The sequence below is a fragment of the Schistocerca piceifrons genome, chromosome X, assembly GCF_021461385.2.
Source record: "Schistocerca piceifrons isolate TAMUIC-IGC-003096 chromosome X, iqSchPice1.1, whole genome shotgun sequence".
Classification (NCBI taxonomy): Eukaryota; Metazoa; Arthropoda; class Insecta; order Orthoptera; family Acrididae; genus Schistocerca; species Schistocerca piceifrons.
Genome location: NC_060149.1, coordinates 706,975,750 through 706,989,831, shown reverse-complemented (window position 1 = coordinate 706,989,831; position 14,082 = coordinate 706,975,750). Strand labels below are relative to the sequence as shown.

The following is a 14,082-nucleotide window of genomic DNA, read 5'->3' as shown; positions in this document are numbered from 1 at the left end:
GTGTTTAAGGCAAAAAAAAGGGCCTCATGCCTATCAAATTCAGCATATGAGCCACATGTCAACCAGGAGAGTGTGTCCACTTTAGAGTGCTGCATGGTGGACTGATAATGGATCTCATAGGTAACCCACACCCCAATCTGATGCATCAGCAGCAAGTGTCAAATGCATGCCATAATGGAATATAGCTAAAAGCGAAACAAGGTGCCAGCCTAAGGCACTATTTAAGTTGCATAAAAGCTCTCTGGAATGCCTCTGACCACACTTATTTAATGCCTTCTTTACACAATTGAATGAGCAAATGTGAAATGTGGGTCACATTTGGAATAAAATTGGTGTAATAATTTACTGTGTCAAGGAACGACTGTAGTTCCTTGAGGTTCTTAGTAGCCAGTAAGTCAGTGATTGTTGCCACATGATTCTGCATCAGAGTGAGCCCATCTTGACTTAATATATGACCCAAGTACTTGACACTCAGCACAAAGAAACTACATTTGTCAAGCCAACAGCACAGATCGTGGGCTTGGAGCCACTCAAGCAACATCCGTAGAATTCACAGGTGCTGCTCTCACACAGCCCCAGTAAGTAACAAAAGTCTAAATAATTAACACAGTTGGGGATACCATGGATGAGTTGCACAAAATTTCTTTGAAATATCACGGGAGCACTTGCGACCCCAAATGGCAACAAAAAACAGTTTTGTCTGATTATGTACAGGTAACTGATAGTAGACATTGGCAAGATCTATCTTTGAAAAATATTGGCCCCACAGCCAATTTAGCCAACAATTCCTCCTGTCGAGGAAGTGGATACAAATTGACATTTGCTTGAGCATTAACGATAGACTTAAAATCAACACAAATGCGAAGTGAGCCATTATGTTTCTGAACCACGACCAAGGATGTAGCCCACTGGCTCAATGATACTGGTGGTAGAACACCCATACTTTGCAACATATCTAGTTCTGCTTTAACTTGCTCGCACGTGGTGAAAGGCACCGGAAGAGCTCTACAGAACTTAGACACTACCCATTGCCTTAAGGAAGTTTGGGCCTGGAACTTTGTTGCACAAACCAATGTTGGTTCAAATGGCTGCTTAAATTGTACACACAACATACCAAGTTCCTTGAATGGGATCGCAGGTGAAACTAAATTAACCTGGTCTTGAATTTGAAAACACAAAATCGTAAAAGCATCTATGCCAAAAACATTAGTCATCATCCAAGAATTTACTATGAACAAGGTTAGTTGCTGAGCAATATTTTTATACTTAGCTTGGTCAACTGTCTGACCCTGCAACAGGATTGACTGGGCATTGTATGTCACCACTTTGCACTTAGGAGATTACAGCTATGGAGAGCCAGTGCACTGGTATGTGTCCTCATTAATCAGAAAAATGTTCACACTTGTGTCCAACTGGAAATCTGCATTGTCCAGTTACAACACAAGACATTGCATTTCACCTGTTGCTGCCATGGGCATCAACAAGATAGCATGGAGCATGCTGACGGCAAAAGTTGACAATGCACACCAGCTGAAGCAGACACTTGTGAGGTGCTTCGATTTGCACCATGCAAAACAGATGTTGTCACTAGTAGGGCAGTAAAGTCAGTTGTGCTGCGGTCCACCATATGGACACGATTTGAGGGCTTGAATGTAACTTCCTGGCAGATTAAAAGGGTGTGTGCCGGACCAAGACTCGAACTCGGGACCTTTGCCTTACGTGGGCAAGTGCTCTGGAAGTTTCATATCAGCACACACTTCACTGCAGAGTGAAAATTTCATTCTGGCTTGAATGTTTTTGGTGTCTGCCAATGAGGAGGAGGAGGAAAACATCGAATGAGCCTCTGCTCACTTGAGGACATGCAAGTGGCGGACAAAGAGCTTCCATTTGTGCACATATGCTGACAATGAGGCTGAGGAATTGCTAACTTCTGCACTAACTATTGAACCGGTGTTGCTGGACTACTGGAGAAATGGGTGCTCTGTAAATGAGATAGTGACCTTGATTGGAAGTCATCAGGTGATCATGGAGCACATTGCAACTTAAATTACTAACAACATCAACACCTGAGGAATCGTGAAACTGAGCTTGTGCTGACACAGTTACTTCATGAGCTTTGGCAGTTTTTAACACATCACTCATGTTGGGATCAGAAACTTCTAAAGTTTTCACATGAACATCATGATCTAGAGTGAGATGTATAATAACATCATGGATTAAGGAGCCCGCATCCATTACAGGTAAAGTCACACTTGCATGCCAAGCATTTTATGTCATCAGCCCATGCTGCATAGGATTGTTTACATTGCTTAATGCATTGGTTGAACTTGAACTTAGACGTAATTACTTAAGTTTGGTGTCAGTAATAGTCAGTCAGCAAAACCACGAACATGAGAAAAAGCCCAACTACTGGGATGAAATGATAATTAACCCCTTCAGTCCTGAATTATTTTAAAAATAGAAAAAAAAAGATTTGCACTTTATCATGTCTATATGGACCTATTTATTGTATATTCGAGCAAAATTTCAATATGTCATACTTGGTTTAAAAAATGAAATGTTGTCCAATAAATTGGACATTGGGTCTCGGAGGTGTTGATAATGTGAAATAAGAAGTCAGTAGTTACAAATTATACAGCAATGTTTATTGTGCAGAATCTTTTCAAGGGTGTAATTCTTTTATAAAATACAGGAATCTGTACGTTAAATTAATAATTTTAACTACTGGTATTATGATTTACAGAACAGTTAATAAGTTGAACGCTTACAGAAGACAGTTTTCTTTACATTCATTTTGTATGAAAGGCCACAAAGCAATTTGCATCTTTTTTTAGGCAAAGGTGAACATCACATTTTGAACAGATTATTTTTTATTTCCCTTGACATGGTGTGTTTTTGCATCTACCTCCATCTTTGTGTTGATCTACCACTGGGAGATGATTAATACCATCGTATTGTACATTTGATTGAGATCGTCTCTCTGCTCTGGATCTTTCCTGTTGAGTCTCTTTTCCAGGTTCTTCACTGCCTGGCCTATCTCTTCTTCTCTTTGTGTTTGTCCCTGCTCTCACAAGACTTTCAGCTACACTCATTCGAAAATGCAGTAAGTCGAATACTTTGTTGTCTTGAATTTTTTTCACTGAACAGTGTTTTCGATATTCTAACCAGCTGTTGACCAAAGCAAAATCAACAGCATGCTTCAGCATTCTTAGAGTACATTTTCTGGGTGTAATAAAGATTCTGTACAGTCCAATCAGCTGATCAAACAAGTCTACTCCACCCATTGATCCATTGTACAATTTAACAACTTCAGGGCGCTTGATTTTTAACGTATGATCTTGAGGTTTTGTCCCATCGTTCAACAGTGTCTTCTTTACCTATTCCAACAAAATTTGAACAGAATATCACAGTTCTGTTATCAAGCCACTTTGCCAGGACTACATTATTGTCTCTACTGACAATCTGGTCAGAAAATCCTCTCTCCTTCTTTCTGATATCTTAGTCATTTATCAACGTAGGAGAAGAAAACTTGTTTACACGAACTGTTCCAGCAGCAAAAATTTTTCTTTGTTTATATAGTTGAAGAAGACGATAAGAAGAGAAGTAATTGTCAAAATATAGCTTGTGTCCTTCACTTTTTATTCTGTCACACAAATGGAGAACAACAGATGCACCTAAACTGAATAGTTTCTTGTTCTGTTCATCAAGCTCAGTCGCACTACCCTGATATATTAGGAAGCCATAAGCAACACCAGATCTTCCAGCCAAAACAAATATTTTAACGGCTTGCCTTTCACATACTGCTTGATTGAAAGCTGACCTTTGAATGGAACCATCTGTTCGTCAGTACATAAATATTCTTCAAGGGAGAGCTCTAAACATCTTCCTCTGAAAACATTGTACAAAGGTTGAACTTTATACAATTTGCCACTTGAGTTTACAGGGCATTCCAAATTGTTGACAATATGCAGAGCATTTCACAACTGGAAAAACCTATCTCTAGTCATAGAATCTAAGAATAAACCTATTCCAACAAACTTGTCCCAGTAAAATCTCACTCGAGGAAATTTCAAGTTTCCTATCGCTATATGCAGGCCAATGAGTGCTTTTATTTCATCTGGGTTAGTTGGTTTGAAATTTGTATAACCAGACTGTAATGCATATATATTTGTCTTTCTCGAAAACATTTCCCATTCTTGCTCAGTTCATAAAGTAACAGACAGGTTCTTCTTCAATTTCTAGATCAATATAGCACTGATTCTCAAAATGAATAGGAGGAGGTGACCAAGGGTGAGGTCTATACTTTATTTCTTCTTTCCTAGTGTGATAGTCATATTCTGGTTCACTATTACATACAGTCCCTGCAGGTGCAGATAGCTCATGTGGCTCTTCGTCACCTTCTAGGCCATTATGAACTGACGCTACCTCCACTGCATCTTCTGTGAATTCAAATTGTGTCACCAACAAATCATCTTTCACTGTCATTTTCTCACTTCCTATCATTGGAGTTGTGGAAACAGCACCTGGAATATTTTGAAGATGGTCTTTGTCATTGGAAATATTGATTTCGATATCAGAAACATCTCCTGCTGTTAAGAGGTCCAGGATCTCCTTGATGTGGTCTGGATTTGTTGTGTCATATACCTTCCTGTGATCTACAAACAAAAACCGAGTTTTAGCAAACTATCATTTATGTTACAGATGAAAATGTCATAAAATACAAAGCTAATCACTGGATACCACAGATAAAATAATTTATTAGCTAATATATTATGCTATGAATCCAAAGAGAAATGCAACATTAATTGAAAGATCTTTATAAGACAATAGTAGATTGAAAACAACCATAATATTAATGCCTTCACTGCAGCTTATTGGGAAAAATTATTACTGCCGAATCCTGATGTCCAGAATTTTGGAAGATGTAATTTAGTGTTGTAATAGCTCAATTATGTTCATAATCTTGCATCTCTTACGTTAAACGCAATCTCTACAGATGGCTCTTACACAATATATTTTTTTGAGCACCTGAAGATGTGTATATTGCAGCATTTAACACACAAATATGACTTATCTGGAGTATTTCACAAAGGGTCCGCCATCTTGATTGTTTTTCGATGTAGTACACAGTTCCAGCAACAGAGGGCAGCAAGATGCATGGAACTTAATGTGAGAGATGTCCAGTAAACAGGCAACAGGGTTTCAATGGTGAATGAAATTGTTTACTGTTATAAAATATGTATAAAAGTCAGTGTCCAATATATTGGACGCCAGGTCTGAAAGTGTTAAATCGAGACCCTAAGCTTTCAACGGGCATTGATATACATCAACGGGGACAGTTGAAAATGTGTGCCCTGACAGGGACTCGAACCCAGGATCTCCTGCTTACATGGCAGATGCTCTATCCATCTGAGCCACTGAGGGCACAGAGAATAGGATGACTGCAGGGATTTGGCCCTTGCATGCTCCCCGTGAGACCCACATTCCCAACTTAATGTCCATACACTACATTCGTAGTGCCCCTGCCCATTACACTCATTACTCGCGGCAGACAATCTTACCAAGTCCCGTAAGAGTTCGGGCAATGCATGTTCATCCAGCACAGAAGAAGAAGGTCAATGGCCGGTTAGCCTTAAATATATGAAGATGGTATCTGTTCTTTCGGACATGTCCGAAAGACATGGCTGGTTAACCTTAAATATATGAAGATGTTATCTGTTCTTTCAGACATGGCACACATTTTCAACTGTCCCCATTGATGTATATCAACACCTGTCAACAGCTTAGGGTCTTGATCTAATTATCATTTCATTCTAAGAGAGTTGCATGGTCACCGATGGTATCTGTTCTTTCGGACATGTCCGAAAGAACAGATACCATCTTCATATAAACAACTAGGATTCGAGAATGGGTGTAATTTTTGCAGTGCTTCTTATGGTTTACCACTAGAAGACAGTAAGAACGCACACTGACATGTGGGGTCAGTTATTTGACTTGCCTTGCAGTGAAGAACAAAATGATGTAAATAAATTACTACTTTTATGCTGTCAGTTGAAAGCTCATAAAAAAAAGTTTTGATCTATAATGACTCGTATAAAAAAGTGGTGATGGTATTCTTCAACAGCAACACTGCCATCATAGAGACCATAAAACATATGCCATATATACATATTCTGCATCAGTGAAAATTACCATATTTTGTGTAATTATTTGCACAATCAAATAATTACCTGATGCTTCACACCAGTATACTCTCTCTTATAGTGTTGTAATGAACAAGAGTCAGCATCAAAACCAATACTTGGTTTAGTGGCAGCGAAGGTATGAGTGCATAGATGGAGTAAAAGAGGACAGATATGTTAGATAGGAACTAGTGAAAAAGCCTGTGTACCTAACAATTTCAGCATTTAATGACTGATAGTTTAGTCTTCATCACAAATTTTATCTTCCTTAGACATGATGTGTTTCTCTATAATGTGTCATGTCAAAGGAAAACAAAATTAAAACTTTGATAAGTTTTTTGTATTTATCATTGAATGCTGAACAGAATATTGTTGCCTACCTCTGGAAGGAATTTTTTATTACACCATTAAGAACATGACATGCGTCTTTCATGGAAACAATTCAGACTAAAACATGTCTATTTTAATCTTTTTTCCCCAAAATGCTTGTTTCCATCAGGGACAGCATGTGTTTCTGGAGTTAGTGCACTCAAAAGAAAGGCTATTATTAGCCAGTATATTCAGGTACAGGGACACAGCAGACAGACAGACCCATCGAGAACCTATTCTGACCTTGAGCTGATTGTTGCCAGTAATGATTAGCAGTCTGTCCAGCACCTGGGGTGTTACTCAGTAGGAGACTAGTAGCTATACAAGGTGATTCCATAATGATGTCACAAACTTTCAGGGATGATGGAGATGGTTAAATGTACCAATTTGAGGTAAGAGACTGAGTCAAAAGTTATAAGCAAAAAACATTCTGGTACCTCTGACAGTGTACCTCTTCTCCTGCAAGCTCTTTGCTTTCCATTTTTTGGAAGGAGGTAATATGTACAAAAAAAAAAGTCCAATAAATGTAGGCTCTAAAGTGTGTATGGAAACTTAGGAGCTATGAGAACTTGTTCATCTATGCCACTATGAAAACACATCTCTTCTGCTGAACAAGTGCTGATAGCTGGAAGGTATTCATTTTAGAGCCTATATTTACTGGACATTATTCTTTGGTTTGGTCCATACTACCCCCTCCCAAAATATAGCAAAGCAAAGAGCTTGCAGTAGAAGAAGTCCCCCTGTCAGAGGTAACAGAACAATATTCGGTTATAACTTTCGACCAGGTCATTTCCAGACTAGGGCCCCTTATCTCAAATTGAAAACCCTTCTTCATCATCCCTGAAAGCTTGTAACATGATCAAGGAATCATATTATCTGTGTCACGCCTGACTGCAGATATGTCAGTTCCCCACATGTTAATGAGAGAGGGTTCTTTTGTTGTTTTTTTTATGCTTTAAGAAAGGATATATCATCACTATTCAATGGAGAAAAATTTTGTTTAGGTATTTGCTGTCAGAACTTAAACAGAAGGAAGCAAACAGGCTCACAAATTAGAGCTCATTACTGAACTCTAAGCTTCTGGAACATTTAGAATTCCTTTGTTAGTGGAAACAGGCACACAGAAACTGGAGAAAAGAGTAGGTGAAGGTTCTGGAGGAAAGGAAAATTAATCCATCTACAGACCAACAGTAGCAGAAAAGGGAAAATGTGTGGCAAGAGTCTAAAGGTCAATATGTTTTGTTGCTTTTTCTGTAAAATTAATTATTACATGGTGAATGGTATTCTGTACTGCTCACCAGAGTAATGAAGTTTATGGAAATCCCAATGTTTCAGTCAATACTTATTTCCTTCAATAATTTCCTTATTCCTCCTCTTCCTCTTCTTGTCTCAGTACTGAAACTCATATGATGAAGTTGCTGAACTCATTAGCAACAGAGGTATTTATTGAAGCAGCTGTGGGCGCCCTGTCCTTGTCAGCATTAAGTTTTGCTCTTAAAAGATTCTGCTTGTTGTATTTGTTATAGAGATTAATGAAATTCACAATTGACTAGCTAACCATTAAACTGTTAAATCATAGTCTAGGTCATCTACTTAGCACAACTATATTTCTGCTTGCTTACAATGGGGCACCTAAGAGAAACTGAACATTTTTAAAGCACACATCTTTAATCCCCCTTAGTACTCTCCACGTGCATTAATACACTTTTATCTATTTTATTCTATTTTTCAAAACATTATTTACTTTCAACTTTTGTGATGCATTACATCATCTCTGTTGTTTTTTTCGTCACCTCAGCAGCATTAGCAAAATGCTTTCCGTTCATGTCTCTTTTAACATGACAAGCTTTCTTGGAGTGAGGCAAACTTGAAGTCCTCCACTTACGTGATTGTTGCTTTAATTCAGGATCGTAAGCATAGCATCAAGTTTTGTCACCTGTGATAAATTTTGAAAAAAAGTTCGGATCACTTTGGGACTCTTCTTTCAAAGCAATGCAACCTTGTTTTTGTTCAGCAGTCAGCAGTCATTGCACGAATTTGGCAGCCACCCTTTTCATTTCCAAATCTTCTGTCACAATTCACTGCACTGAGCTCAAAGTCACTCCCAACAACTCCAGAATTTCCTCAGTGGTCTGCCATCGATCTGCGTTGATGATTGCACGAATGTTTTCAACATTTTCATGTGTTCAAGCTGTGGAGGGTCAACCACAACAAGATTTGTCATCAGTTGACATTTCACCATTTTTGAAATGGGAAAAACACTCTAACATTTGAGCTTTCCCCTTAGCATCGTCCTTATATGCCGTTTTTAACATTTCAAGAATTTCTGTTCCACTTTCTCCGAGCAGAATTTCACTGCTGCATGCTTGTCACAAAAATCAGCCATTACACGAACGACAATCATAGAAAACATTTGTCATTGTAAACTCCGCCAAAACTAGTCCTGGCCTTCTCCAGTGACAGCACTAGGTTTACTGACTCTGGAATGTTTGTGCTATGTGCTCCTAGCAGCAAAATGTCGTACTACAAAAACTCTGTCCACCAAAAAATCAGTTTGTTTTCTTTTAGGTGTGAGCTAACATAGATAATTGTATTAATTCTATCAGTTATCTAGTTGTTGCCATTTGTAATTACTATACACAGTTACCATAATTCGTTTTTTACCAGACAGCTAGAAACTTGAAAGAATATGTGCTGTTTTACAATGGCACTGATCTTTAATATGATATTACATAATTTCATGTCATACATAAGATTATACTGTATCTTTGATGAATATAGAATGTATGCATCCTATTATTTTCATTTCTCAATGTGTGAAATATTTTGATGTCTAATTTCTGTTTCAGAAATTTTAACGTACTTGGCCCAGACATATCCATTGGAATCTCTATGCCAAATGTTACCTGCTGGAACAGAGTCTCAGTATGCTAGTTTTATCCACATGGGCCAACAAGTAACACATGCCAATCACATCAGATCACTTATAATGATTACTGGCCGACAGCTGTTAGGAACTCTGAAGTTATGAACTTTTATGTACCTTCCAGCGTTTTCTTTCCCACTATTGTATTTATTATTTAAGTTTGCAATATGATATTTACATTTCAGGTATTTAACTGAAAATACCATCTAGTGGCAGGTCTAGTGCATTATAAGGCTGTGAAATTATGCCTGTATTAGTTGTAAAACAGTGTATGAATAAGTTTATAAACAGTTTACAATCATTATAGCAATTGTGGCATCATATTGGACTGCCACATCTATAAAACATAATATATAAGCCAAGGACCTTCCACCATTGTGTTCCTTTTTTATTCTATTGACTGCAAGATTTTGCACCACTATTAGTATTTTAAAAGCAACATATCACTTTTTGGTATTTCTTAAAAATTTTACAGTACTCAAAAGTTATTACATGTATGGTAAATGAACTGTAACTGGTAGAATTATATTTTATAAAGAAGCCCACTGTGAGCTCAGACATAGCAGGAGCTATTCTTGATCACTTGATAACATAAAGCCATTTTCAAATCCAAAGAGCTTCTTAAGCAGTATGTAGAGTGCAGCAGTCACAGAAAATGCCTTTGTGGACATGAGCTACAGTTTGCTATTATTATTATTATTGTTAAGTTTATTGCCTTAGAAAAAAATGGAGGATGCCTGTGAAATAATTTACAGATGTCTAAAACAAAGTAGTGAGTGATACTTTTTCTGTTGTTAAATTAGGTGATGAGAAATGTGGTAGTTAGTGTTATAAATATGCACGATGATTACTGAGCATCATGTGCTCTGATGGGTGGTGAAAGTGAATATAAAACATACTGAATTCAGCGTCATATTATACCATCCACATCCGAACTAGACAGCAAATGACTTCTGTAGAAAATAGTTGCACAATGAACAATTGCTGTCAGTGAATAACTTCTGAGCCATAAAAAACAGTAATAAATTGGACAATACTGGAAAGTAGCTTGTTTCTCTCTCTCTCTCTCTCTCTCTCTCTCTCTCTCTCTCTCTCTCTCTCTCTCTCTCAGACATAATACAGTTGTGCTGCCACTTCGGTCAGGGCAGATGGTAAGTACAATTATGCACTTGTGTTTCTAAGTAATTAATGTTCTTTGCAGTAGAAATATATCAGTGTGGAATTCATTGAAATATAGAGTGGGAAAAACAGAAGTGAAAAATAGGACAGTGTGTTTTAATTTACAGTATTGGTAAATAGCCTGGTAGCAATTGAACAGTATACTAAGGATAAATCTCAAAAAATTTAAGGAAAGCTTTTATTAAGATGAAAGCCTTCATTTTAATGCCAAGAGAGGGAGAGAGGAGATTAAACTCATCATTTCGTTTAACAAATGTCAGGGCTTTAGGAATGTTTGTTAATGCAAATTTGTAACATTTGTGACTTTTTTATAGAAGCAAAATGCATTAAAATGATCAAAATTGCAGTTAAATATCGAAATCATACAAAGCTTTGCTTCTTTAGCAGTGGAAGGAAGTCCCATAATCAAAAGATAATATGACATTTTTCACAAACTGTGAAAGTTGATCATCATCTAGTAACACAAAATGCAGAAAGAAAGAAAAGGGCAGACACTGTTACTATTACTTGAGCAAATGTGTCATGGAAGTGTTTTGAGTGCAACTCATTCACTACAGTATGAGAAACAATCCCATTTAGAACATGCAGAAAAAACCAACAGTGAATACTGTCATGCTGCACCATAAAGCATGTATGCCATGGCTCACATACTAGGGAAGTGGACATATGTAATTATTAAAATGAGAAACACCACCTATCAATCTTACAAATAATGTGACACTTGAAGCATTAAGACAAAGGCTTAAAAAATAAAGAACTTCTCTCCTCTCTCTCTCTCTCTCTCTCTCTCTCTCTCTCTCTCTCTCTCTCTCTCTCTTTTTCTCGATATTGATTATGTTAACACTTATCTCATAAATTCCAGCAATGAAACATGACCACCATTATGTTTCCCTCATTCCCAGTAAATCATACACTTGGGTTGTTTGGGCATTGAAGTATATCTTGAGTGTTGATTTTAGACCAATGTGAGAGGTACGTAACTGTGTACCATTTAAAGTAGCTTGGAATCAGCACCCAAAATATGTTTCAGTGTAGTCAGACTGACAAGATAGATTTAATGATTTACTGGAAATTAGTGAAACATAAGGCTGCTGAAGTTTCATCTACTCTATCTAACTTACTGCTATCTGTTAAAATGTTCTGAACATTTAAAGACTACAGTGGGTATAATTTTTAATATGGTGCTACTTAAATATGCAGTACATTTGTTTGCATCTGAGGTTTCCCTTTTGAATAACTTGTCACTTTAGTTGGCACCTAAAGTTGTGTGCCCTCATAGTCACTTGTATTATTGGACTTTAAGATGTTCCTAAATCATAGCTACTCATTGAAAAAATAAAGTTATCATAATAAAAAAAATTGGCCCTTTCTTCCTTTGTCGCGCGATTTCAATTCTTATCTATTTTTTTCAGTTACGAGAAACTGTAATCTGTGTTCTGTGTTGGGAGGGACTGTTGAAACTAAACTTTCATGGAAAATTAAAATTGTAATCTGAATTAGTAAATTAAACCAGGTTGCTAACATCCGCTTGCAATAAGCCCAACTGAATCAATAAACTAATGACATTACCACTTACCAAAAAACCATCAGTGCCAGAAGTCTTGCACACAAGTGAAATTAAAGGCTAATTTTTATATCTGCTTCCAGTACATGTGTCTCTTTGCACTGAAATGCTTCATGAAGAGTGCCATAGCTGATGTTCTGTTTTATAATAGTTGATGGCTGGTTTCTCCATGATGATGTCTTCTTTTATTATTTTTTGCATTTTCTTTCATTGGATGATGTCGCTTCTCAAAGTGTTTTAAGCAGTTATTATTAACTGAATTGGAAGAGCGAGATAGTGGTGCTTATTGTGGTTAATTATGTTTGGAAAACCCAAAGAATATTTAAGATGAACTTTAAAGAAATGGGGAAGCTGTTAAAAACATATTTTAGCTGAAATGTACAGAAAAAGTTGTGTATGATGAGTCTTCTCCTTCCTGTTTTTGTTTGAGTAAGTGACAGCTTCTGTGGAGTCCCTGTTTTGAATGCTGCACTGTTTACACAAATTAATTGAAAGATGGTCTTAAGAATCTATTGTGAAGATTGGTACTGTTTCTCAGAATTAGAATTTAAAATGATGAGAAAAAATGGAATGAACTTGCCCATTACTTATAGAACAATATTCCATTGAAATATGCATCTCAAAAACAAAAATAATTTTTAATGTTGAAGGTTTTGATGTTGGTGTATTGTATATTCATAAAAATTATGAGAAAATTCATACTTTTGCAGTTTGTGAGTTTCTCTCCACTGCTAAATTTAAAGGAAAAAAAGCATCTTCTGGAGATGAGATACACGTTGGTACATTAACTGGAATTAACTGAACATACAGTGATAAAAACAGAAATCCTTAGCACAGAAAGCTTTTGTTTACATTTTGTGCGGCCTAATACTTTTTGTAATTACGGATATATCAGTAACAGTTCTATATAAATGAATCACGACTGGTAAGCAGTGATCTTAAATGCAGGTTATAATTACAGAGCAAAGTCTTCCTTCTGGCTGAGAAGAAAATTAAGTTTTTGACATCATAACAGTGAATTGCACCTCTTTATAACCTGAGAGTATTTTTGCTGTGATGTGACTGCATAGCAAACTTTCCTAAGTTTTACGGAAATGATGTATGATGAATGTCTGCCGTTTTCCATGATATGCCAGTAGTTAGTTAATGTATTCAGTAACAGATCTCTTTAACTGTTAAAAGCCTTTCAGTCTAGTGCCTTTACAAGAGTTTTAACTATACTGTACAAAATATTTCTGTTCATTGCACTTCAGAGTCTGGCTTTTATTTATGATGTAAAGTCTGTAGTAATATACATGTGTTTCATTTGAGGTTGTTAATTTAGTTGTTTACAAGGACTAAAGTTTGAAATAAGGAAACTATGTCAATAATTTGGGTTCAGACCATAAATGAGAAAAGTTATAATTTTGTTATAGTTTGTTTTTGTGCACCAACTCTGTAGTATGTAGAACTGTGTTAGTTTACTGTAAATTATATCACTGTACATCTTGTACTGTGCATATCTCATGTTATAGTATTTGTTTTATTTGTGTACTAGTCTTCCACGTTAAATAAAATTATTTATTAATATAGGTTATATTGATTCCAACTCCTTAAACCTCACTTTCATTTGCATATTATTTTGGTGTGTGACAGTGCTCTCTACATCTGCATTTACAGACATATTTTTCAAAGGTGTGTCATGTGTCTGATTCCTCAAACATCCGTAACACAGTTTTGTGTTTAATATTCGCTGTTGCCAAAATATATTATAGATTTTTTATGGCTAACGTAGCTCCAGTTGTATTTTTATTTATAATAATTATCAGAATTGCTCTGTAGCTCCACAAGCAAAAAGTCATCAATAATCTATAGATTCAGAA

General features: G+C 36.5%; 1 protein-coding gene across 1 annotated transcript in view; it reads left to right on the top strand.

Annotated features, from left to right (window-relative positions):
- Positions 1 to 13,758, top strand: part of LOC124722046 (Hermansky-Pudlak syndrome 3 protein) — a 166,455-nt gene extending 152,697 nt beyond the window's left edge. Inside the window, exon 17 of the mRNA XM_047247236.1 lies at positions 9,401 to 13,758. Within this exon, the coding sequence (XP_047103192.1) occupies positions 9,401 to 9,582 (182 nt within the window). The 3' untranslated portion in view covers positions 9,583 to 13,758. The remainder of the gene's footprint in view (positions 1 to 9,400) is intronic.
- The last annotated feature ends 324 nt before the right edge of the window (positions 13,759 to 14,082 follow it).